The sequence below is a fragment of the Tetrao urogallus genome (assembly GCF_951394365.1).
Source record: "Tetrao urogallus genome assembly, chromosome: 5".
Lineage (NCBI taxonomy): Eukaryota > Metazoa > Chordata > Aves > Galliformes > Phasianidae > Tetrao > Tetrao urogallus.
Genome location: NC_136818.1, coordinates 54,891,004 through 54,916,424, shown reverse-complemented (window position 1 = coordinate 54,916,424; position 25,421 = coordinate 54,891,004). Strand labels below are relative to the sequence as shown.

Below are 25,421 nucleotides of genomic sequence, written 5' to 3'. Positions count from 1 at the left end.
ATGGGTTTTGCTGACTGTGTGGGAGGGAGTGATCCTTTTGGATCCTGGAGTGGAAATGAATCAGCAGAGCCAACATGAGAGACTTTCCAGAGATCCAAACAACTCTTATTGTCCCCAAAGAGAGATACTGGGTAATAAATATCAATAGATATTTGAGTAAAACCACTGCCTTAAGGGAACCTAGCACTGGGTATGGGTGCTGTGTACCTTCCTGGACAGAGAGGCAGTGACACTGACTGGTTTTGCTTGCCACCCAGCTCTTCTTGCCAGATAATTTACCACCTGAAATTTCCGATTGAGGATTTAGCAAAGCAAAATCTATCTTTAAATTATACAGAAGCAAAGTCTTGCACTATTTGAGATTACTTTAAACCTTAGTCTTTGCAACAGGCTGCAGCAAGAGGGAGTAAAAGAACAAAAAGCCCTTGCTGTTAATATTTATGGCAACTAAAGCTAAATTGCATCACATTAGCAGATGAATGGGAGCCCCTGTTAAAAGCTGCAGCAGCCTAATTTTAGGATGGCACTGGTTTGGGGCTTCATTGTCTAGAATAACAAAGGAGAGCTTTCATGTTAATTAATTTGCAGGAATTATTAGTGTTAAAAATAAATAGTGCAGTCACCTTTCCAAATATAATTGGAGTGCGGTAAATGAAATTCAGTTGCGAGAAGATTTAGATTTTATGTTATTTCAGTTACAGATTATTTTTTTTTTAATAGTTTTTCTGTGCCAAATGCTTTGCCCCTATGTGAAGTCCCAGGACTTAGTTCTGATAATATCTATATACCAATGATGTAAATGTTGCTACAAAGCAATCCATTTAGGTACAAAATTTGTAATTTTTTTTTTCAAATGCAGATTTCTTTTGGGTAAATTATGTGTAATGACTGTTCATCACTCACCATGGCTTGATAGGAATCAATGGAGCAGTGTTCCTTTTAGGCTCCCTTCATTACATGATGTTTATGGGGAAAACTGATGATTTAAAATGAGTCTGGATTCACAAAATCCTGATTGTGCAAATATTTTCTACATTCAGATTTTACTGCTTAACCTAAAAGACACTTGAGAGCAAATAGACAGTTATGTTATGGTCTATACTGAAAACTCAGCTAGTTGAGCTCACACAGTTTTCTTTCATTCCTCTTTCTCCCTTACTGCTTAATGGGAGTTCAGGCAATGTTTGCAGTCATTGAGGTGCTTCTGGCATGCAGAGGTCTGTCATCTAACATCTTTCAAAAGACAGGAATCCTGTGGAACCACAAAGTGTCTTGGGGCTACATTTCTACCAGCAGGATCAGACTGTGAGCATAGGAAAGGATTCCTGCAGATGACAGATTATTGCCGTAATTATTGTAAGGATTTGTGACCTTGACAAAGCCTATATTTCCACCTGTCTGAGTCTTTCCAGTCCCAAGTGAAGATTTGTGTTCTCAGTTGCGTTTCCTTCTGTTCCTGCATTTCTACCCAAGGCTATAAAAGTCCCAAGAAATATGTTTGCTCCACTGCAGCAGCTCCTCAGAACTGGTGTCTACTCTCTCCATTAGGCTTCTGTCTGTGCTTTCTGACTCCAAAAGTGAGAATCCTCCCAAAGCCTTTCATGTCTGTGCATCCTTTTCTTTCTTGTAGACATGGCCATGGAGTCATCTTGCTACGCACCAGTGCTTCCCTTTGGCTGCTTATATGAATTCAGCCCCCTCTAATGGCAACATGGGGCTTACTGTATCTCCCAGCTCAGAAAGTCATCCCTTACATCAAATGACGGGAAATGTTCTTGCGTGCCAGAGTCTGGGTTCATTTCTCTGATGACTCAATCATCACATCAGCTGAGACAGAAAGATGGCTGGCAACAAGATTAGATTATGGTGATTCAAAGTGTCTCTCTTAGATAAGTGCCTACCATGAGTGTTCCAAAATGCACACAATCAAATTGTAAAGCTGGTGAACACAATCAGATTGTAAAACTGGTGACCACAGCATGCTTTGAAGACTGAGGGCATAAATAAGGATTAGACAAATTTAGAGAAGACAGGTCCATCTGTAGCTATTAAACTTAAGGGGTCAGGTGTAATTGCTACTGCTGGATTCTGCAAAATTGATGATTCCTGAAAAAAGGGATCAGGAAAAGGATCATACTGTGTATTTCTTATATGCATGCACAGCAAAGGATGGGTCCTTAGGTAAGACCCAGTATTTTCTCTCTGTGACTGATTCTTATGTGTAGCTGCTGAACAGCTCTGGAGGTGCAGTATGCTCAGCGTATGCACTGCTTTCTACTGTCTTAACTCCTAACATTTGCCAGTCCCTTATCATAATCCAGAGATAGCTGTTGGTCTAAATGAGACAGCTAGATGGCTTCCTTCATCAGCCTTGCCCACTCCTTGGCACACAAACCTCTATTACAAGGAAAGATAATTCCAAGACAAAGTTCCTCAGATCTCTTAAACATTTTGTCCTTCTAAGTTCTTTTTCTCTCTCACCCAAATATCTCTTTGAATTTCATCCCTCTGAATTAAAGCCTCTTTAAGTGACTTTTCCTAAGAAGGTGTGACTCTTTTGTGTGTCCACTGGCATTGATCTTTCTGGCCAACACAATGTGTGGAAGACCAGGGTAGGATGGATAATCACACTGTGACTCAGCTTCCCCCCCTTATACAACAAGAGTAAAACTCACTGGCCTTTGTGAAGAGTTTTAGGCCTAGTGAAGAAAAGGAGCTGTTAAGTACCAAAGTGTTAATTATTATTATGGTCAGGCAGTAACAGCATGTTTAACTGGGAGATATGGAAACAGGTATGCCACTAATTGGTTTACAGTATATTTGGCTGAGGTCTGATGGCTATAATGCAGACAATCCATCATTATTGTAAGCAGCATGAAGTTTTGCTCAACCTCAATTACTCTAAGTCTCCCTTTGTGATCTTGTGCTAATATCCCAAGACGTGTCACCAGTGAGCATCTGAGTGAAATCTCTAGAAGAATGTGGAACAAATCTGTAAATCTCCTTCTGAAATGCCCTGCCAAAAAAATACAATAAAGTCTTCCACGTCAGGAAGGAAACATTAAAAACGTTAATTAAGAAGTAAACTCTTCTGAAAATCAAATGGGAATGAGTGAGAGCAGGCAAATTGGGACTGACTAGAATTCTTGTGGAAGAGCCTTTATTTCTCTCCAGTCTTTAAGAGCATCACCGCTTGCATTCATCCATAAAAGCTCAGGCCTGGTCCCATGGCTCAGCCTGTGGCGATTGCTCAGCAGCTCCCACACACTGGCACTTTAGGGTGTGGTGATCTGCTTTGGCCACCACATATGACAACACTCTGGAGAAGAGATCTAGTGATAGAGAGAGCACAGCTCTTGAGGGAGGAACTCCTGATCTTTCATGAGCAGCTAGAGCAGAAAGGTTTTCTCTACTCTAAACCACATGGGGGGAAGTCTCTTCTCCTCTTGCTGTCATTTTATTTCCCAAAGCGTGTCCCTGTCCCCATCAGCACTTATGTGAGCACATCTTGGCTGTGCCCGGTGATTTATCCAAACATCAGCAGCTGCTGTAAGTGATGGCACAGTGAAGCAAAGGCAGAGGAGGGAATGGAGAGATTGAAATATAACTTCCACCCACTCCTGTGCTGTGAAATCAAGCACGGGGGCTATGCCCAGCACCTCCAGTGCACTTACATCAGTCACTGACAAAGGGAAAAAGAGACCATCTCAGAGCCTGCTCAGACATTTGGGACCGCTCCATTACGCAAATTAAAATATTTCCCCTAGAAGAACTACATGCACACATGTATGAACTGCTCCTTTGCTTTTCACATTTGCTTCCAGCTCCTGAGCAGTGTTGTTTAATACTGTTGTTTAATAATTAGAAGGTTTTAGAGGTTTCAGGTGCTGGGAAGCGCGGGAGAGGAAGGGATCAGCTGTGTGCGAGTGCAAAAGTTGGAATAAGTCCTTTCGGAGCGAGTGTGTGTGAGAGGGGGGAGGCGGGAACCAATCGCTCCCGGCACGGCTGCGGGAGGAGCGGTGCAGGAGGGGAGCGGGGAGAGCGAGCGGCGGCTTCCAGAGAACAGCCGGGAGAAGGCACAGCCGGGATTTGCTCATCTCTCTCTCTCTCTCTCTCTCTCTCTCTCTGACTTCAATTCAGCTCCTCCCCCGTGTGGTTGTGGCTTTCCCTTCCATCAAAAGCCCGATCAGGAACGCCAGTTTTAGGGGGGGTGGGGTGGGGAAAAAGAAAGAAATAAAAGGGGGGAAAAAAAAAAAAAAAGACAGAAAGAAAATAAAAGGAAAAAAGTGCAAAAGAAGGAAAAGAAAATAAGGAAGAAAAAAAAAAAAGAAGGAGAGAGAAAGCACTCTCCCTCTCCTCAGCTGCATCAAATACAGCAGCCTGAAACTTTATGGAGTTCTCGCAGTGTTTTCCCCGCGGTGGGTAGATCGGCAGCACCCCGCTCGCTCCTTCCTGCTCTTTCTCCCTCTCACTCATCAGCAGTCAGCAGCGATGGAAAAAGTTGCTGGCTGGTACCCAGCCTGGCACGTTGCTCTCCTGTACTGGACATGGCTTTTCCTCTTCACTTTTGGCTTTACCAGCGCAGAAATAACTTGCAGATCCTGCCATTCCCAGGTGAAGCCGCAGCAGCAGCATCCGCAGCAGGGATTACCGATGCATTTGAAGACCGACAGAGGAGAAAAAGAACAGTGGAGGATCCCGGGGGAGCAGGGAGGTGAGAGAGGGCAAGGGGCCGGGATGGATACGGAAGATGCCGAGCTTCAAGCACCCTTCGACCCTGCTGTGGCGGGGACCAAATTCAGCGGCTGGGAGACCCGCAGCTGGGCGAGCGAGCCGGAGAAAGAGCTCGGGGACGGCCGGCCCGAAGCAGCGGCAGCTCCTACCGGGGAGTACCTTCAGCGGGGTCAGTGGGGCGACCGGCGGAACTCGACCCGGCGGCGGCGGGGCCGCAGCCCGCGGGGCACGGCGGGGCCGGGCGGTGCCGCGGGGCGGGAGCCGGGGGGCTCCGGCGCCGCCCGCTTCGGGCTGGAGGAGCTGCGGCTGGGCAGCACCACCTTCGCCCTCACCGGCGACTCGGCGCACAACCAAGCCATGGTGCACTGGTCGGGCCAAAACAGCAGCGTGAGTACGGCCGTCGTGGGGGCTCGGCGGGGTGGGGGCGGCGGGTTTGCATTTTTCCTTTTTTTTTTCTTTTTTTCTTTTTTTTTTCCCTGGTTTCCCTTCCTCCTTTTTTCTTTCTTTCTTTTTTCTTTTTTTCTTTTTTCTTTTCCTTGGGGGTGGGGTGGGAGAGAAACGCGGGGGTGTTTTTTTTTTTTTTTTCCTTCTTCGAGTGGGGATTTCGTTCCCGGGAGCCGCGGATTGGCTTCGCTTAGCAGTGTGCAGTGGGGCAGAAGTGCCTCTAAAAGACCATTCTTCTGGAGCAAAAAAAAACTTTCCGCCGCCCGCCCGCTGAGCACAGCCCATTCCAACTCCTTCTCCATCACCCTGCAGGCAGAGAGGGGGAACGACCACCACCCGCGGCGGGGAGGGGCGGGGAGGGGACGGTCCGAGAGGTCCCGTCCCCCACGCTCTGGCTGCCCCAGGGTAACCCCGCCGGCAGCAGGGGATGCTGAGCTGTGAGCAAGGCCTGGGAAAGCTCCAGGGCTACTGCTGCTGCTCCTCCATTGCTGGGACCCACATCAGCCCAGGGTTTAGCCCCATGGGATGTTGTCTCTGAGGTGCCTCTGTGCAGGGTACAAAGGTGCTTTCTTGCCTCTTGTCATGAAGGTGTTAAAATGAGACAGCTCTGGTCTTTTCCCCATAACCTGGACTTTTCTCATGAATAGCAACAGAATGGCTCTGACAGGAGCCAAGCAGAATGAAATCAGCCAGAGAGATAGGTGACAGGTTTCCAGTCTGGAGTAATAGTTATGGCATCAAAGTTATCAAGTTAACTCGAATCCCTCCAGCCTGTGCTGCAGAGGTAGCCCCGAGCCAGGAGCCTGCTGGTAGCTCTGCTCTGGGGCTAACAGGAGTGAGGGTCTGAGTGCCACAGTGAGCAGAATGCTAACAGGAGACAAAGGGTACCAGCGTGATTTGGTGTTTGCCCGTACAACTTCATGGGGGAAAGGGCAACTTGGGCTCCTCTGCTCTCAGCCAGATTTTTGTCTGCTTGGTACAAACCCTTGGCCTCCTTCTCAGCTTTTAGCATAAGGAACCTGGTGATGTTTTGAAATTAGGGTCAGATCATCATGAACTCCTTTGGTTTGGATACTATTAAAATATATCCCAGGCACTCCATTTAGAATTAACATGAATGTTGTAAGCCCCATGCTGTGGGGTTCCGATCTAGTTAATTGAGACAAGGTATTATTGGCTCATCAGCATTTTTTTTCCTTTTTTAATTAGTTAATTGACAGGGGGATACCTGTCATCTCCATTTTGAAGGACCTTCCCTTTTCTTCCCAACTCAGCTAGACTCTCTCACATAGTCGTGGTAACAGAAGTTGCTGGGGAGGAACTCCAGTCTTTTCATACTGATTGAATTGAGTCTGACACTGGTTTAAAGAGAGCTATTTGCTAAGAAAAAGCTTCTGATATGAAAAGTCACCCAGCAAGCATCAGTTTTCCTCTTCTTTTCACACAAAGATGTTTCATCTCTATATAGATCAATACATTAGTATTAAAAGTAGCAGTTTTTATTGTACTGTTTTAGACATATACATATGTATAGTTCTTTCTGCCCACTGTGGTAGTATGGACTGTTAATGCTTTGGTCTGATTTACCTGCTGAGTGTCTCTGTAAAACTGCTTGCAGGGAGCTGTGGGGAAATGTTTTGCTGCTGTCCTGCCCAAATTGCCCTGAGTGGTGTTGTGTTGGGGAGATCATGCTCCCACCTTGCTGCTGTGTACTCTGACAGTACTGTGCTATTCATGCTGTGGTAACATCCTTCACAATGCTAAATGAGGCTGGGCTTCTCAGGAGCTGGATGCACCAGCAAGCTCATCCACGCTCATTTGAAGCAGTGGTGTTGGTTCAGTAGGAGCTCAACATGGCACTGACCCAAAGGCTCTGCACAGAGCTTTTGGACACTCAGATGTGAAGGAGCTGGGATTGGGAGGGGGTTAGGATGAATTGATTCCCAGAGTGTGCAGTGTGTGTAACCCTGCCTGCACAGAGTGGCAGGGGATCCTGTGGTGCTGTGTGCACGGTGCTGTGTGACCCTGGTGCCCTGGCGTCACTCCAGCAGCAGTGGCTGCCAGATTTCTCCCTGTTTTCCCGCTGTGCCAGGTGGATGCAACACACCTCCTCTCATTTTCATTCTGATATGCCCTGTGAGCGCTGCTGTTAAACAGCTTGTGCCTTTTGCCCAGGCAGAGGGAGGCTATGGAGATGGTCATAGTTTGTAGCATCTGTGTAAGTAAAGGAAAAAGCCAAAACAAAACCCTAAAAATCTGAGCTCCCTTTAGATGGGAAAGCTGTAAAATAAAAGCACTGTCATCATTAAGGTTTGTTTTAGTTGTAATGTACCTGATTCTGCCAACCTCTGTCTGTTTCCCTGTATCCTTATTTTGGTAGTGGTCTGGATACGATTGCAATGCTTCTGATGGAGGGAAAGGGACCTCTGGGAGGACTCCTGGTAGCTGTAAGGAGCAGTGTTTGCAGATTCTCTGTGTCTGGGCAATGATTTCACGTTGTGTGTATATTGTTCTGTTCAGATGCTGGGTTGTGCTTAGCCACAGGCACAACAAGAGTAATAAGTAGTGGTATCAGTCATTCAGATATAAGTACACCAACATAAACAGTCTTACAAGGGGGATCCTGTGGGGCCCATCAGTGATTCTGGGTACTCCTCAGACAGCTTACCCTGCAGCACAGAATCCATATGACACTTGACAGCAGCAACAGGATCAGCTGTGCAGCCTTGTGGGGAAAGTATACGTCCACACAGCCATATCCACACAGACCTGTGGCAAGAACCCAGGTCACATCTACAGGGATGTGCTTTACATACGTCCTGCTTATTGTGGCTTCCCCCCAGTAGTGTCAGTCCATGCTCTACAGAGAAGAGCACAGGCGTAGGGAAGCTGGATTGTCAGATGACTGATGAGGATGAAACCAGGAGTGTATCCAGTGTTGCGTGAAAATGCAGATGGTCCTGAGGCTCTCTCTGACTGCTGTGGAGGTGTGCAAGGCCACGCAGGCCATCTGGCATGGTCTGGCATCTACACAATCCAGAGCTCTTTCTGTCTGCAACACAGAGAGGAGTGGCTGCAGCTAAATTGGGTGCTGGAAATGGTCTCTGGCTTATACCAAGTCCCAGACTGTCTGGGAATGGTCCAAGAAGGTGTTAACTGGCCCATGTTAGCACCATTGCTTTGTTTCTTTGCATTGATATATGTGGAGTCTTTCTACTGGCCTCCGTGAAAGTTGAAGTATTAGATCCTCTCAGCTAAATCTCTTCCTTAAACCCTGGCTACAAGACACACAAGTGAGATCTCCTGGCTATTTGCACCTCTAGGGAATTTCAACAACAGTGTGGAAATTGGCAGGTTTCCTAGCCTGCAGAAGTATCAGACATGCTTCCTGATGTGGTATATGCAAACACTGTAGATTTGAATTCCCCATAGCTCCCTCAATGCTATGCTACAGAGTAGGAGAAAACAGGCAGCAGTGATTTGTGCATAGAGATGAGATTTGATTTTAATGGAGAGAAGCAACTCTCAAGGAAATATCCAATATGAATATTTGGGATAGAGATGCTTACAGTTTTTGAGAAACCAAGGCTGCCTAGGTTTTTCAGTCTATTTATAAGGCAACCCACTGTTGCCTTGCTCTGGGCAGAGTCTGATGTCCTGGGCTGGACACTGGTGTAGATCTCAAACTGTTTGGCAAAGAATATGAACAGGTGCCCAGCTCATGGATTGACTTTTACATGGTCACCCAGCACTTACATCTTCTGTAGCCCGGGATATCTGGTCCAAAGTTCTGTGATTTATGTTGCTGAAGGGATTTAGCTGAGCTTCTCTTGAGTCTTCCAAGCTGAAGATCCTCAGCAGAACGATGGAGATGAAATCTGGACCAGATGCAAAGTAACCTGGCCAGATAATTTTTTATATTTCATCCACAGTAAAAAATCAATATGACTGATGGGTCCAGTGCAGTATGAAGCCTGCAAGGTCATCATCGCTGTTGTCGTGTGGTTACACTAGACAACAAGGGAAGAGATAAGACTCTTATAGGAGAGCTTTTAAACAAGCTGAGACTCTTCATTAGGTATTACTTGCATGTTTTTATTTGATGCTACTGATAACACAATCTGAACTTAGATAAGACAGAATAACAATATACCTATATATTTCAAATGCACTTTATTTCTTCCTACACAAAATAATAGTGGATAATCTGTGGTTAGGTTTTCATTTGGAGCATTCTAACCTATTTTATACATTAAGAACTTAAGGAGAGGTTCGAGGCTGTAGCGGGTGCTATATGCTACCTGAAACTCATCAAAAAGCATCATTAAAAAAATGGAGTTTCCTTCCTTCCTATTGCTCTCCTCTATTCAGGATAGTTGTTTCTTATGCTTTTTGGAAGCTTCTGTCTGATTTCTGATCTAATATTGCCATTGGCAAATTTATTTATCTATTTATCTATTTATTTATTGGTTTGTCTATATGCCTTTTAATTAAAGTTGTTTTCCCTACTTGGCACTTACACCTCCCTGGAATTATTTTACAGGCAGTGCTTGTATTTCCTTTCAACCTCTGGTTTGCTAAATCAAGCAAGCACTGCTCTTTCTGTATCTGCTTGTAAGACAGATTGTGGAAAATGAACTGTGAATTTCTAGGAGTTGGGTTCCCAAGAGGTTGGATTTGAATCAGGCGCTTGCTTTTGATGAACAGAATTCCATGTGGATGATAATGAATGTATTCACTTTTAACACTGAGACAGCAAAGGACAGTAGAGGCATGGCAAAAGTGTCTGAAATTGCCAGTGTTATTCTGCTTTGACCAGAGTGAAGAATCAATCAAAATGTCACTTCTCACTCTGTGATGCCTTTGCTCAGATGCTGCATTCATGCGACTGGCTGTAGTTAGTACTCTCTGTCCTTCCTTCTGGCAGAGCTGTGGCTCCAGTGTAATATTTTCAGAGGTGGGTAAAGAACTGCCAGCATCGTTCCATTGGTGACAGTGCAATAGTCCACTGCTCCCTTCCTCCCACCGTGGTCGCATTACTATAAAAAAGGGGTTTTAAGGAGATGAATGTGAGTGTGGCACTCAGAGTGGTGAGACCCATGGTGAGGAATGACCCTGTTGTCAGTTGCTTTGCATTTAGATTGGTTCCTGAGGTCTGGGAAAGAGGTCCCCCAAAAAGATTCATCTTAAGTTGGATGCTTGCATTAAAATGCTTCAGTACAATGTAAAATGTCTTGCTTATATATTGCAATAATATATTATGGTATTAATAGAATAATGCACCAGATGCCGAGAGGGTTTCAGCCTAATCTCTTGCTGAAGCTAATGAGACTGTATTTAGGAAAGGATGAACAAAAGTGAGAAAACAAAACTGGGATTTAAACTGGAAATAATCAGGTCAAATTAAAGTATTACTGAAAGTACCGTGCTTCAAATTGTGCTACTCTGCCGATCGTAAAATACTTGATATCCGTTCTTTATATGAATCTTCCTTTAAGAAGAAGAACAATAGCAACAACAAAGAAAAAATGCTGGAAAATTTCAATGTAACTTTGAATTAGGACCTTATTTTTTATTTTTTTTTTTTCCTTTTAAAATTTGGAAAAAATAATCTAATACCCATAGTGTTTCTTTCTTCTTTGTTGCATTCCATCTGTGGGTATACTTCTTGACTATACAAAATGTAAGCTTTTCATATACAGAATCTGAAATAGGATAGGTGGGAAATTATTAAGAACAGTCATGCATTGAGAGAAAGAAGTGGGTGAAAGAGAATCCTTGAGAATGAGAAGAAAGGCTTCTCGTTGTGTGAAGCTGGCTTCTGTGAAAGTGTCTGAGCGATGGAGAGGAGCTTCCCCTCAGACTGACAAGTGGGATATGCAAATCCCATCAGGAGAGGAGATTAAGGAGAATTATGGAAGAGCTCTGACAGTTGCAGCTAGCATTCCCGCAATATCAAGAGGCTATAAACTATATAAAGCAATGAGGTTATAGTTTTCAATTTTCCTAATGCTATACTTTCTAATAGAAAAGGATTTTCTCCCCTTCCTCCTGTCTTCAAATAAGTGTTTTTTATTCCTCTGACCTGGAAATCACAGTGAGGTCTGTCCAAAGGGAGAAGCAACGGTGCCAGAAGTCAGCAGCTCGTTCTGGAGAGGGTGTGGAGCTTTCTGACCCATTCTGCTGTGGTACAGCTGCACATATGGAGGGCTCTAAGATTAGCACTGGCCTCGGGCAGTTTTGCCTCCACTGACCGTTTCTTGCTACACCAATGCAAGAGTTGTGTGCAGAGCTCCAGTGTGATATGTGAAGTGCCATTTGAGATGCTCTAGCCTCATTGCTACTACACATTACAAGTGTCCTGTGGGCCTTGCATCTTCTCCAATGCCCAGGTCTGGCAGTGGTAGAGCATCTCAAACTATAATATTTACCTATATTCTGACAACAGATATTGCTCATGCTGAATCTCGATCACTTAGATTCAAGTTTTCATTTCATAGGAGGAGAAAGACAATCAGACTGACACAACACACTGCCTTCTGTCTTTTTTTTCATATCTGGTCAGCAAACCAAAAAATCAATGGCTCCCAGAGCTCTAATTGACATTTCTGTGTTAAATTAAAATGTGCCTTGATTCCAATTCAAATGGCAGCATTGGGTGATAGACTAATTATTTTGGAATTTGCAGTGCATATAAAAGTTGATGCAGTAAAATGATTTTTGTGCCATTTGCATTTTTTTTAGCTCTCCGTCTTAAGTCAAACAACAGTTAATGCGCGAGCCCTTAATCTCTAATTCTTAGTGCTTTTAACACAATAGGACTTTTACTTAGTACTGCACTTTCTCTCCTTGGGGAGCATAAAAGAAAAGTACTTTGAGAAGGAACAGGATATTTTAGGATATGTCCCAAAATGTAATTCCTTTCTTTCAGAGGCTCTACAAGAACTTTAACCTCATGTCATGTCTCTAAATAGAGGAGTGATGTTGTCCTATGGTAGTGCGCTAGGACTCAAAGCTGATTCTAGGACTCGAGACTGAGGAAAGAATGGAGATTTAGGTGAGCAGGGAGAAGGAGGGGGAAAAGTAGACCTATTTCTGCTACTGTGGATGGATGTCAGTGCCCCAACCCAGCTCTGTGAGCAGCTTGTGCTGCGGCAGGGTCTTTCTTCATGTGCTGAGGTGAGGTGCACTGCTACACCAATGTAAAGCTGGTGTTTGGAGAGAGCATTCATCAAGGTGGTTTATAGACTGCTACCAGGAATATGTGTCTGATACCATGTGTATCATTTCTTGGTGCCCTTCATAGCTCAAGAGCTCATCTGCAGTCTTCCATGCTTTGTGTGGATATATTAAATCAAAAGGTAAACAAAAAGATGGAAGGAGATGATTTGCAGTGGTCATTTCAAAGCAAACATTTTCCCAAGACAGGAGAAGTCTGAGCTTTTTGGGTGGAGAGCGAACAGCTGTACATGGGAAGGAAGCTCATGATCCCTTACGGCACTGGGTCTCAACTCAGTGCTGCGGCTCACATCTTATTTGTATTATGTCACCTCAGCTAGTGATTACTGAAAGGCGACAGTGCCATGAGCTCTTGCAGAACATTTACATTCAGCCCTTCAGCAGGAAGGGAAAGGCAATTTAGAAAATCTCAGGCTATTTAGATAACTCAACAGAGATATCCCATTTCTTTCCCCAAATATTTATCTTCCACCCACTTTCTCACCTCCCCCGCCACATTTAAGGTTAAGAAAATAATTTGAGAGACATATTTTATATAACAAATTTCCTCATAAATTGTTCCTGTTCAATATGAGGTATTTTCAGGTGCGTTTTTAAAAACATTTCTTTTTTTTTGGGGGGGGGTGGGAAGGGTGGGGGGGTGAAATATTCACAAAGTTCTGGATTCAGAAAATGGTTGAAATTCCATAGTAATGTGGGACTGGACCCCATTTAATCACTTAGAATCGACTTTGTGTGGAGAATTTGTATTTTGCATCCAAAGTGCATTTTTAGCAGCTGAAAGAGGTCATATGGTCCCTGTATGTTTGTGAGACTGGATCAGTATAAACCTTCAGGAACAGTTTTGCCATCCGCTGCCCTCACTGAGAGTGTTGCCAATACATCTCACAGAACTGTTTCTGCAAACAGACCAAACAGAGGTGAATTCTGGGGAATCTTCAAATTAATATTCATGGCCTTGATTTCTGAAGAATTTACCTATATGTAAGTGTGAATACTTATTGTGAAAATCAAGCTTTATGTGCCAGACAACACGAACTGAAAAGTTAATTTGCTTTCTGTAGAGTTGTACTACGTGTTTCCCAGAAAAAAAATGACTTTTCTGTAGGGAAAAAATGAAAAGCTTTAAATTAATTGTTATTGGGGGAAAAAAAATCAAATTATGGGAACCTGTAAATCCAAGTTAGAGCTTACCTTCTTTATGTGAAATGATAGATTTTTTTTTTATGGGAGAGGCTAAGTAGGTAAATAAAGATACATCAACAAAACAGCGGATGCATTAACCTTAATACCAGAACACACTAATCTGTGGTGAAATGTCACTGATCAGAGGGTAATTATTTCCTGAGTGTTTTTGTGGGGTGAGGATGACACCTTGCACTGAACCTCCTCTGATTCATTTGTGTGCGTGTTTCCTCATCCCTTTAAACTCATTAAGGGGGACAGAGCCTGGGCTGAAGAATATAGATCTGAATTTAGCTCAGATCTGGTAATCTAGAATACAGATGAGCTGCTGAAGTTCAGTAATAACTGCTTAGAGGAGATTTAGATTGTAAGATGAGAAAATATTTTTTTACCACAAAGACAATGAGACACTGGCATAGGGTGACCAGAGAGATGGTGGTGGTGGTGGTGTTCTGTCCTTAGAGACACCAAGGTCAGGCTAAATGGAGCTCTGAGCACCTGATGGAGCTGTAGGTGTCCCTATTCAGTGCAGGAGAGTTGGACCAGATGGGCTTTAAGTTCCCTTCCAACTAAAACGATTCAATTACTCTGTGATGATTCTATGATTCTGAAGTTCTACTTAGGCTACTGTAACCCCAAGAAGCCTTGATGCAGATCTACAGTCTTTGTATTGTTACTGCTGGTTCTCCTTTCATCTTCATTCCAATGTCAAAGGACTGTTCAATTGTGCAACTCCTGGAAAACAAAGACAAACAAAACATTCTCCAGCTCATCTTTTGTATGTAAAACTCTCACCTTCCATTTTATTTTCAATTTTCTCTAAGTTGACTTTTAGCTTTTCTTTTTTCTTCAGAAACCTTGAGAAACTGCTTATCCTTTCCCGAGTAGCTTACATTAAAGTCACTCAGTGGAATAAATGCCGTTGATTCCAAGTGTCTCTAACCACAGGCTGTGCCCATGGCTTTGAGCCTGGTGGAATGGAGGGAGTCAGAACACAGATATCTATGGCAGTTGCAGCATGCGGCCCAGCTCTGCGTTAAAGTGCTGTGGGCTGGAGTCCAGCTGCCTTTTCCTCCTCCACAAAAACTCGAGGTTCTGAAATCCCTGTTATTTTCATCACACTGCAGGCTGGCATCTACTGGAGAGGCTCAGCAGCTCCTGTGCCTTCCTCTCCCATAGGAACATGAGCTCTTCACTTTCCTCCCTGTCAGCCCCAACATGTTCCATCCTCTTCCTCCCACCCACCCCCAGCCCTGCCACTTGGTGCTGTTGCCTGGCGACCTGCCTGCAATGGACAGCTTGAAGGAAAGCGATGATTAAACAACCTGAACTGCCATCTGAGAGCGATGATCGTTATTGTAATGTGACAAGTGGTGACAGCTGGGACAGCAATGCGTTCAGTGTGCAATTCCTTATTAAAAATATTGACAAAAATAAACAGATGATGGAAGTGCTACACACACCTGTGTGTGTAGGTGTGCAAGTGCTGATGCTTCCCCTTGATGTAGAAGGGCCAGGAAAGGCATGTGCTTCTTTTTAAACAAAAAAGTGAGCATCACCCCAATAACTGTCATGACTAACGGCAGCTCACAAGCCAACGCAGCTTGCACTGATATTGTCAAACATCTCTGCTATTCTGAGGTAGAAATTAAATGGGATGCTGCTGTAAGGAAGGAGTGGTTGTGCACAGCATTGTTGCCCTCTGAGCAGCTGCAGAGAGCCATCAGCCCCATGCTGACTGCCAGCTGGAATATCCTATGTGCAGACAGCAGTGCATTGAAGCTGGGAACAGCATGTAGTGGTCTTGCTGTGTCCACCTGCCATGTCTCCTCCTGCCTTCCAGATGGATGAGATTAGGATAGGCTCAAAAGTGAGCTCAGCATGGAAAGGAGATGGTTGTGGCTGTAAGACCACAGAGGTCAATTTTGGGATTGTGCATTACATCTTCCAGTGTCAGTTGGGATGATCCTGCCTCCTTAGCATTCCTTAAAATCCAGGTGATGCTGAATGTTAAGATCTTACTTAGCTTCGCTGTAGTTTCAGAGAAAATCCAAGGTTTCACTTACTGACTTGTCCCATACTCTGTGTTGTCTGTCTGTCAGTGTTGCCCGTAATTTTACAGCCTGTTAGTGAAGACATCTCTGTTTGACAAAGAAAATAGTGTTCTCTTTAATTTATATAATCTGACAGCGTTTTCTGGTATAGATAGATGAAAGGTGTTATAAAATTGTGTTGTCAAGGCTGGTGAGCAGGGTCAGCTAGGTTTGCCTAGAGGACCAGTTTCACATTCAAATGCCACCACTTTTTGGAGAAACAGTCTGCAAGCATTCATGCAAAAGGATATTGAAAAGATGACCAGATGTACCCTAAGGAGTGGGTAAACCAGGACACCAAGAAGAAGGAAATGATGAGTGCTAGTTGGGAAACTTTAAAAAGCTCCTCTCGTGAACTTAGAGAATGAAAATACTTTTGGGGGATAGGAACAAGCCAGATCTGCAACTACTTAATAGGAGAGCTCTGTTGATTTAGTCAGTAAAGTTTTTGTAAAAGCCAGGTTTCTGCAATCTCTTCATTTTCCTTATTTTTCATTATCCTGTGCTAGAAAACTTCCCTAGAATTTGTGTTGTTCTTTCTTTCCCCAGCTTCCTTTGACTTTGGCTCTTTTAATGCAGCTAAGTATTAGCTGGGATTGCCCTGAACCAGAATTACAACAAAATACTGAAATAGCTTAGGAGCTGCTGGACAGGACCTCGGGACCACAGCTGAAATCTGAAAAAGATCAGCATCTGCACACCACAGAGATGTGGGATAGTTTTGCTATCATTTGTCTGAAGCCCTGAAGTAGTGGATTGATTCCCTTCCCTTGATTGATTCCTTTCCCTATAGCTGTCTTTGTCACCATGGTGTCACTATCCAGGATCCACTGTACTGTTAATCCTTGTGTCTCTGATTTTCCTGTGCACACATTATAAAGATACTTACAAACTTCAGTGGAGCAAGTATTCGTGTTGATCATTTATTGGAGTTATGTGTGGATTTGAAGAGAAGAAATGAATGTTCCTGGTGCTCCCCGCTCACTTCTCAGTCTTCCCTTTGCTTCAACCCACAGTATAACTGATAGCATTGTTTCTGTTCTCCTGTCCTGCCCGGGCACTGGTATCTCTCAGCCTTTCTCAGGGAAATGGCACTGCCTTGACAAGTCAATTACATTTGCATTTTTGCTACAAAGAATAGCAGTGGGAGCGAGGTTCAGCTTCAGTGCAGGTAAACATTACTGTTCTCTGAAACTGGATTCATCTAAAGGTATTCTTATGTTTCTTTGAATTTTTTAAGTGATGTTGGGTGTAGTAGTAACTATTTCCAGGAAATGTTTTTGCTCTGAACTACCTGCCTGTGCTCTGATGGCAGCACAGGTTTTCTTCAGTGCTATTCAAGTTCTTAAGGCAGATCCATAAATGAGACACTTGAGGGATGACTTTAAAGGAAGACAAGAAAACAAACCCCAAACTACTTTACAAATGTCCTTCCTAAAAGATTTGGAAAATCACCTGTGCTCCTGTTAAGCTGAAAGAGGAAAAAACATGCACACACATACACAAAAAGAAGAGAATTTCATGTCAGCTATGTTGCACAGTCTTTTCCATATCTTCATTACATCTGGCACCATCTCAGAATAAAACTGAGGATGAATGTTGAGTCTGTATCTGTGCTCCTTTTCTACTTGTTTATATTGAGATTCACTCAGATGAAGTCAAGAGTTCCTTTGTGGCAAGCAGGAGAATCCATCTCTATTCCTTTGTAATGCTGAATTATTGAAATACCAAGTAGGAGTCCTTTCTGAGCAACCTGGTGTTTAACAAGGTGGACTTTGGTGAGTAACAAACCTTTGTGAGCAACTGGAAGAGAGAGAGATGCCTTGAGAAATCTTATGAGGAGCAGAGAATATAGTACAAAGGAAATAGCATTTCACTATGAAATGTTACTCAGGAAACCTGTATTTAATCTTCTGTGGAGAGAGTTTTTGTTTAAATAAGAACGTACGATATCATTAAACAGATGGAGTTCTTTGCTGGAGAGAGTTCAGAGAAAAAAGAGAGATGTCTGTAATTGTGGTCCTTATATTGCAGGATTGCAGAATCACAGGAGGGATCTTTGGAGATCATTGAGTACAACCCTCTGCTAAAGCAGGTTCCCTAAAGTAGGTTATACAGGAGATTGTCCAGGTGGATTTTGAGTATCTGTGGAGAAGGAGAATCTACAGCCTCATTGGGCAGACTGTTCCCGTGCCCTCATGTTTGTATGAAACTTCCTGTATTCCAATTTGTGCCCATTGCCCCTTGTTCTGTTGCTGGGCACCATCAAAAAGAGTCTGGCCCTATCCACTTGACTCCTGCCTAGTAGATATATATAGGCATTGATAAGATTCCTCCTCAACTCTTCTCCAGGCTGAACAGTTCCAGGTCTCTTAGCCTTTCCTCATATGGGAGATGCTCCAGGCCCCACATCATCTTTGTGGTCTTCTGCTGGAGACTCTAGAAGTTTCCTGTCTTTTTTGGACTGGAGCTCAGGCCTAAACACAGAACTGAATTTGTATGATGAATGTCTGTACTTGTAATGATGTAAATTAGCCTTTAATCTATTAGTAAATTTCTCCTTCTAATAAACTACTCAGATGATCCAGAAATACAAATAATGCAGTAGCAGCTTCCAGAAGATGAAAATACTTCATAGTAGAAACAATCAGTATAATAAACAATGGAAAATGAATGCAGTAGCCTCAGTCCATCATAATAAGATATCTTGTCTGACTTGATGGGTTGTGAGTAAGGCGAATCTTTGGAATCACACTGAATAGGACACTCCCTGTCTGCAGGGATCACCTGAGCTAAGGAGTCAGACAATGTCCCGGTGGCACAATACAAAACAATTTATTGAGCTTTCTCACAACTAATCATCTACTTTGAGGAAAAATTAGGCAATTTTCCAACAACGCTTATTAAGCAACTACTTTAAGGCAAATTTAGGTAATGGATACTATAGGAAAGTGAGTAAAAGGATTGAGAGGAAAGAGAAGAAGAGAAAGAAGGATAGACAGAGAGATTTATAGATAAATATAGTCCTGGATCCATCACTGTCTTGAGTATGGAGTCTTGATCTATGTGTGGTGGGTCGACAAAGATAAATGTACAAATTCACTATTATACAGTCAAGTTGGTCTGAGACTGCCCTTTGGGGTGGCAACCCACTTCTGTCAAGAAGACTTGGAGTCTTAGATGAGAGTCTTTGGTGATTGCACCCCCTCTTCCCCCCTCTCCCCCCTGTTTTCTGATGTCTGTCAGCTGTGAGGAGCCATGAGAGGAGGTGAAGATAAATGGTCTATCACCTTCGGAGATGATGTTCTGTAGACCTTACAGCAAGCTCTATTCTTTCATTCTCAGACGGTCTTTAAGGTTGGCTGTTGAGTCAACAAGTTGCTTGCGGTCATTATATAAGGCTCTGTATAAGGCTCAGACATAAGAACAAAAGAAGACAGGCAGATGATGTACCTTTTAAAACATTCGCTTTCTGTGTTGAATTTACAAAGGACAGATGATGTTAGTAAAGCAAAACCACCACTGAAACACATATGACATTAAACAACAGCATTAGAGCTACTTGGGGAAAGAATGTTGACTGAAGAATTTTCCAGATAACTTCTCGAGGATATGCAATCTTTAAGTGACATTTGCAACAGTAAAATATCAACAGAATTGTGTGCATTATGGTAGTGCCAAAAACTGTAGTGAGAAATGTTCCCAGTTGACTTGTGTTTTGGCACTAAGATTATGAGAAGATATTAATGCTATGTCATAGATGCACCATTTATACTGAGTCTATCACATGGAGCTTATGGCCTGGGAAGTGTAAAAGTTCATTGCTTCTCTTTCCTCTTCAACCTTCCATTCCAGGACATGAGAACATATATTCTCTTCTCCTCTTCGGGAGATTTTCTTTCTGGCTATCTTCTTTTTGGTGCCACATGGTAGATGTCTCTAAAGAATTTTTGCTGGTAGTACAAAGTTCTCTGGGCAGTGGGGCTAGGGCATCCAGATGAATAGGCACGTAGTCTCAAAGGCAGTACAATATTTTCTTTTCTGCACCAGTTACTGCAAGGATTTCATCACTGAAACTGCTAGAGTGGCAGGAAACTCATCTCTACATTTCTTTCACTTCTAAATACATTTTATTTAATGTTGAATATTCTGACATTATCAAAAGGAATTGTTTTGATGCTAATGTTTATCAGCTAAAAAAATACTTATTGCTATTCACTGTCATGGGAATTTTCATTGTAGCATCTTTCTTCCATGTTTGGGACAGAAACCAAACATCACTCTGTCTGAATCCCTCACAGGTTCTCACTGGCTGTTATACAGTTAGAGTGAAGATAACTCAAATAGCATTATATCTTCTTTGATATAATTCTTGGAACAGACTCAGCTTTACTAATGATAGCTATATGGAAGGTTGGAAATGTAGCACCTCAGCCATTTCTTAACTAGCTGAAAGCTCAAGGGGAGAATAGGTAGTAAGTGGAACATCTGAAAACCCGGAGATGTTTTTCACTCTTCTGACCCCTTTCAGTTCTAAGCAGACTGACAGACAAGATCCTAAGGAATGTGGCTTGTAGCCAGGCAGGAGCTGTCCTAAAGGTGCTTATCAATGTCATTATCTTTCCGTACAGAATTGAGAGATGTCATCTCCCGGATAAGTGCCAGTCCTGTACAATATTTCTTTTACAGCACTGAAATGCTGTAAAGTCAAATTATCTGACTCCTCTCAAAGACCAACAGCGTCACAGCTGTGATGAGGGAGACAGAAATGGTTACAAGGAATGCATTGGATGGATGTACATAAAAGTCATGTAACAGTTGTGCAGGAGATAAATTAGATAACTGGTTCTTCCTTAAATGTGAGAGGAGGAAAGAAGAAGCAGCAGGAATACAAGGCTTACAAACACTGATATGTGATCCCTTAATCCAGCCTTGTAAAGTTGGTCATGCATTTGAGGTGCTGTGAGAGGCAGGAGAACACAGGTGTAAGTTGGCCACTGAAGGGCAGGGGATGCAGGTGGCTGTAATCACCTGCCTTGCCAGGTGGGAGGAATTAGTGATTAAGGAGAAATAAGAGATAAGTGTAAGAATGGGAGGAGGAGAGGGTTTATGTTATAAAACCTCATGAAATTGTAACGCACAATGATGAACAGATTTTCTATTAAAGAAGTTGATCTGCTGTTGTTGTTGCTAAGCTTAAAAAGCCTGCAACCTGACTGCAATTAAAGAGTTAAATACTCAAAGCAACTAGGAAAAACACTGAGGTCTGAAGTGAGGAGACATTAGGGAAGGTGTGTGTCCTAAGTAGGTAAGAAGTTTATTTGTTGTGGGAAGGGGTAACTGGAGAATAAGAGAAGACTTGGTAAATTTTGAGTTAAGTTTGGAAAGCAGTGTGCTAAAATGTTGCTTGGAAAGCCTAAGGAATTGAGCAGCAAAGTGAAACTGGTGATGGAGTAGAAAAGCATGAAAGTCAGGTTTGTGGGATGGTGCCCTTTGAGAAGCTGTGGGGGAACTGTTAGGTCACAGCCTGAACCAGTGATTGAACACCTGGTGAAGGGGCATTGCCAACCCTGAAAGCACCGGTGCAAGCAGTTCACCTCTGCAAAAAGAAGAGGTGGAGCCAGGGTCCCTAGCCTCGTTTTAGGGCTGGCAGCTAAGAGGGAAGCATCTCTACTTGGGCACTGCTTTCAATGTGAGTTTTTAGCGAGCTCTATTCCTCAGAAAGAGGTAAGTTATTCCTTCTTTGTTACCCAGTTACTAATATCTTTCTTTGGTGACCCAAAAACTGGTCAAAGGCAATTGTATCTGTTCCTTGTACACAGGTGTAAAATGGGAGAAACAAGACAGAGTTTGTGAACTGAGGTAATGTAATGTGAATTTTAAGAGTGGTTTTAGCTTTGGAATTATCTGAAAAGAGGCTTTAAGGGTGAAAGACCTGTTGGATAGTGAAGATACTGGCATTTTCTTATTTCAGAATGATGAATCTGAACTTCTGAGGAAGGCTGTAGGTTTTCTGGTAGGGATTTTGAACTTAAAGGATGTGGAAGCACAGGCTAATATTTGAGGCAAAAAATTGGAGAAGAGCTAGGTTAAAAGTCGGTAAGTCCAGTTACTCCCTAGTGAGTCCTGCGCTTGTGAAAAAGTTTGAAAGAAGAAAACTGGCTCTGAGTTTCTGACTTGAGGAGATTGGTAGATACTAATACAGCCGAAATTGCTACTTGAGGGAGTTCCTGTGTGGGGGGAGGGAGGAACGTATATGTTTTAATGTACTTTTCCTTGTGGTGACCTCTTGCAAATCTACACAACTTGTTCTCAGTGCCTTAAAATGAAAGTCGTCTCTTGCTCAGCTACCACCTGTGGAGGATTGGTGCAAGCTAGTCAGCAAATCATCTGGTGCACCTGGATTAGTGGTGTTTCAACACTGAGAGTCATAGTTCTAATTTGTGAACAGGGCCCTCTTGTTCACAGATTATTGAAGTTAATAATATTGAATAATTATTGAAATTAGTGTGAAGGTTTTTTTTCTTTTTCAAAAGATGTGTATTCTGCTTTCTTTCCTGAATTTGGGAGAGAATGGCCTTGCTATTTATAGGTATATAGCTGTGAAACTACTATCCATGCTCAGGAAGGAGTGAAGTTAGGACTACAGGGTTACAAAAGGCTGTAGCCTGGCAACCAAGTTTTTTCTTTTTTTGTGGAAGAACATTATAAACAAAATCAGAGGCCTTTAGTCCCTCCTGTATCTCTGTGATAAAAGCTACTATGGACAATAGATTCAGTGTATTTTTGCCTTTTGAGGATTCAGCCTTAGAATTGAACTCTCCTGCTGTAATGATTTAATTGAAGCAGAATATTTACAGCCAAGTTGTTACAATAGGTTGTAACCACTCAGTTAATGAGTGGCAAAGTCATGTGTGCTCTTGGCTTGCAGCAAACCTGAAGTGACTGTGTTTGCTCTAGCTTGTGCTGAGACCTATAAATGATTTCCTCCCAAGATGGAGCCCCCATGTGGACGGTTGTGACAGACCAGCAATGTGTGGCAACTTATTTAGTTGTACTGAGTAATGTGAGAGAGGATTCATTTAAATCATCAAATTTTAAAGTTGATGCTTTCATATGTCTGCCCAGAGAAGTTTGCATTAAGATATTGGTTCTTTTTTTTTTTTTTTTAAGCTAGTATTGGCAGCCTTTAGCAAAAAGTTTATTGTAAATGTTTTGTATCTTATAAAAGGCATAAAGAGGCAGCTTGCAGCTGATACAAAGCAGCATCTCACCTAAAAGGGACTGGAAATCTCTGTGTCAAAAAAATTGTGGCCCTCTTATCAACAACTGATTCCCTCTGCTTTATCTGAGAGGTGGTTTCTCCCATTCCCATTGACTTTTCTTCCATTCATCTGTGTAACTTCTCTAACTTGTGCAACTGAAATACAGCTTGGCTTGTTTCCCTTGAAGATCTGCCAATAACCACATTAACCCACGAGTATCTTCTTTCTAGCCAGTGTTTTGACAGGAGACCTTCTGTCTTCTTACTGGATCTATGCTTAGATGGACTGCTTTTTTTTTTCTTTGTGGATCTTTACTGAGGGTTTAGGTTGCTCTGATTTAGTGTAATCTTTTGTAATGTGTTTGTGTGAGTTAAAGGGCAGCAAGCATGGTTACTTTCATTGGTGGATGATAACAGACAGATGAGAGCTTCCAAGCTGCCCTTCTGCCTACTACAGCAGCACCTTCTGTCTTGGTGCCAAAAGACATCACAAGCTCACATGTAAGAAAATGATAAATATCTCCCCCTCAGAGGGGAAGGAGATGAAGCTGCCAGTCTAGCATGGTTAAGGCACAGCGGTTGCATGAGCCAAGGTATCATGCTCTCAGAGTATGGCTACTTCAGAAACTTCAGTTGTAATAATAATTTGTTGTCTTGCAGTTGATCGTCTGGAAGAGCATAGCACAGCTCTGTACAACAGCCGGGAGTATTAGCTGCTCTTTCAGCATAAGCTTGTGGGCTGACTTAGAAGCCGTTTTCAGAAACATTGATTAGGATTTGTTTATTTTCTGGGCTTTGAGTTTTCAGGCTTTCCACTATTCTTAGCCATTGGAAAGATGAGTATAAACTTGGCTTTAATCATGTTGTGATAAAAGCACTGCCTTGGTGCAAGTCTGAGATGATATTTTGTGGTACCTCTTCATTGAGGTGCCCAGCTTTCTAGTAGTCATCTTCAGAAACTGACTTTCTGAAGATAAGTGCTGAACATTCTCCTGTGTTTTAATCCAACTGAATATATTCTGAACTTCTTATATTAATCTCAAGTACTTTTGAGTAGAAAAACACAATACATGTGGAGAAGGTGCTTACTCCCAGGTCAGTCATGCTGTCATCAAGACAAGAGGGCCAGTGGCATTCTGGGATGCATTAAAAAGAGCATGGCCAGCAGGTCGAGGGAGGTGATCCTCCCCCTCTGTTCTGCCCTGGTAAGGCCTCATCTGGAGTACTGCGTCCAGTTCTGGGCTCCCAGTACAAAAAAGACAGGGATCTCTTGAAAGGAGTCCAGCGGAGGGCCACAAAGATGGTGAAGGGCCTGGAGCATCTCTCCTGTGAGGAAAGGCTGAGTGAACTGGGTCTGTTCAGCCTTGAGAAAAGAAGATTGAGAGGGGACCTGATCAAGGTCTATAAATATCTAAGGTGTGGGGGGCAGAATGGCGAGGCCGGACTCTTTTCAGTGGTGAGTGGAGACAGGACAAGGGGAAATGGCCAGAAACTGGAGCATAGGAAATTCCGCACAAACATGCGCAAGAACTTCTTTACAGTGAGGTGACGGAGCACTGGAACAGGCTGCCCAGGGAGGTGGTGGAGTCTCCTTCTCTGGAGATGTTCAGGACCTGCCTGGATGCCTACCTGTGCGACCTGCTGTAGGGAACCTGCTTTGGCAGGGGGTTGGACTCGATGATCTCTGGAGGTCCCTTCCAACCCCTACAATTCTGTGATTCTGTGAAATGCTCTAGCAATCTATTATGTGAAGGTGGGATATCAAGAGAATGATGCAGAAGTATTGAATCTTTCAGTTGGTGAATCCGGTGCTGCTAAATAGCAGTTCTCCTGATTGGTGTATAAGCAAAACTCAGATCTGTTCATCTAGCTGCAGCTATCTGCAACCTATCATTGGCACCAATCTGTTCCTTCATACTGAAGGTAAATTATAGTCAGAATGAAATATTTTTCTAATTAAAAAATGTTAATTGATCTCTCTACCTTTTCCCCAGTGAATAATGCAATTGAATTATCTTTAGAATTTGCTCAGAGCCTTTGATAACAATGGAGTTATTTGTATACAACCTTTTTTTTTTTATTCCAACAAGTCCTATTGTTGTGTTGATTGTGCTTTGAAGTCATAGCAAGCATCCCGCTCCTGCTATTTGCTATTTATTTCAGTCCCAACACACAGCTTCTAAATTCTTGTTAAAGTTGTTTCTGAACAAAAGAGTAAACTCAGACTCTCTCACATGAAATACATGAGGCAGTTATGGTTCCATTCATTTGCTTGTATCTATTTGCTGTATCTAGAGAGCTATTGTTATGCATGGAGAACTGGAAAATAATATCACTAATAAAAAACAATAATTCTCTCAGGGTCTGCTGTCAATAGCAACAGTCTAAAGAGTGCTCAAGCATGGAGAGAAAGGGATGCGTTTTGGATGTGAAAGAAGATGCAGAGCTGCACCAGAAGGATC

At 42.9% G+C, this 25,421-nt stretch overlaps 1 protein-coding gene across 1 annotated transcript in view; it reads left to right on the top strand.

Annotated features, from left to right (window-relative positions):
- Positions 1 to 4,491: 4,491 nt before the first annotated feature.
- Positions 4,492 to 25,421, top strand: part of LOC306946941 (VPS10 domain-containing receptor SorCS1-like) — a gene marked incomplete at both ends in the record, with an annotated part of 267,367 nt that continues 246,437 nt past the window's right edge. The window contains one exon of the mRNA XM_079536080.1: positions 4,492 to 5,121. Coding sequence (XP_079392206.1) covers positions 4,492 to 5,121 — 630 coding nt within the window. The remainder of the gene's footprint in view (positions 5,122 to 25,421) is intronic.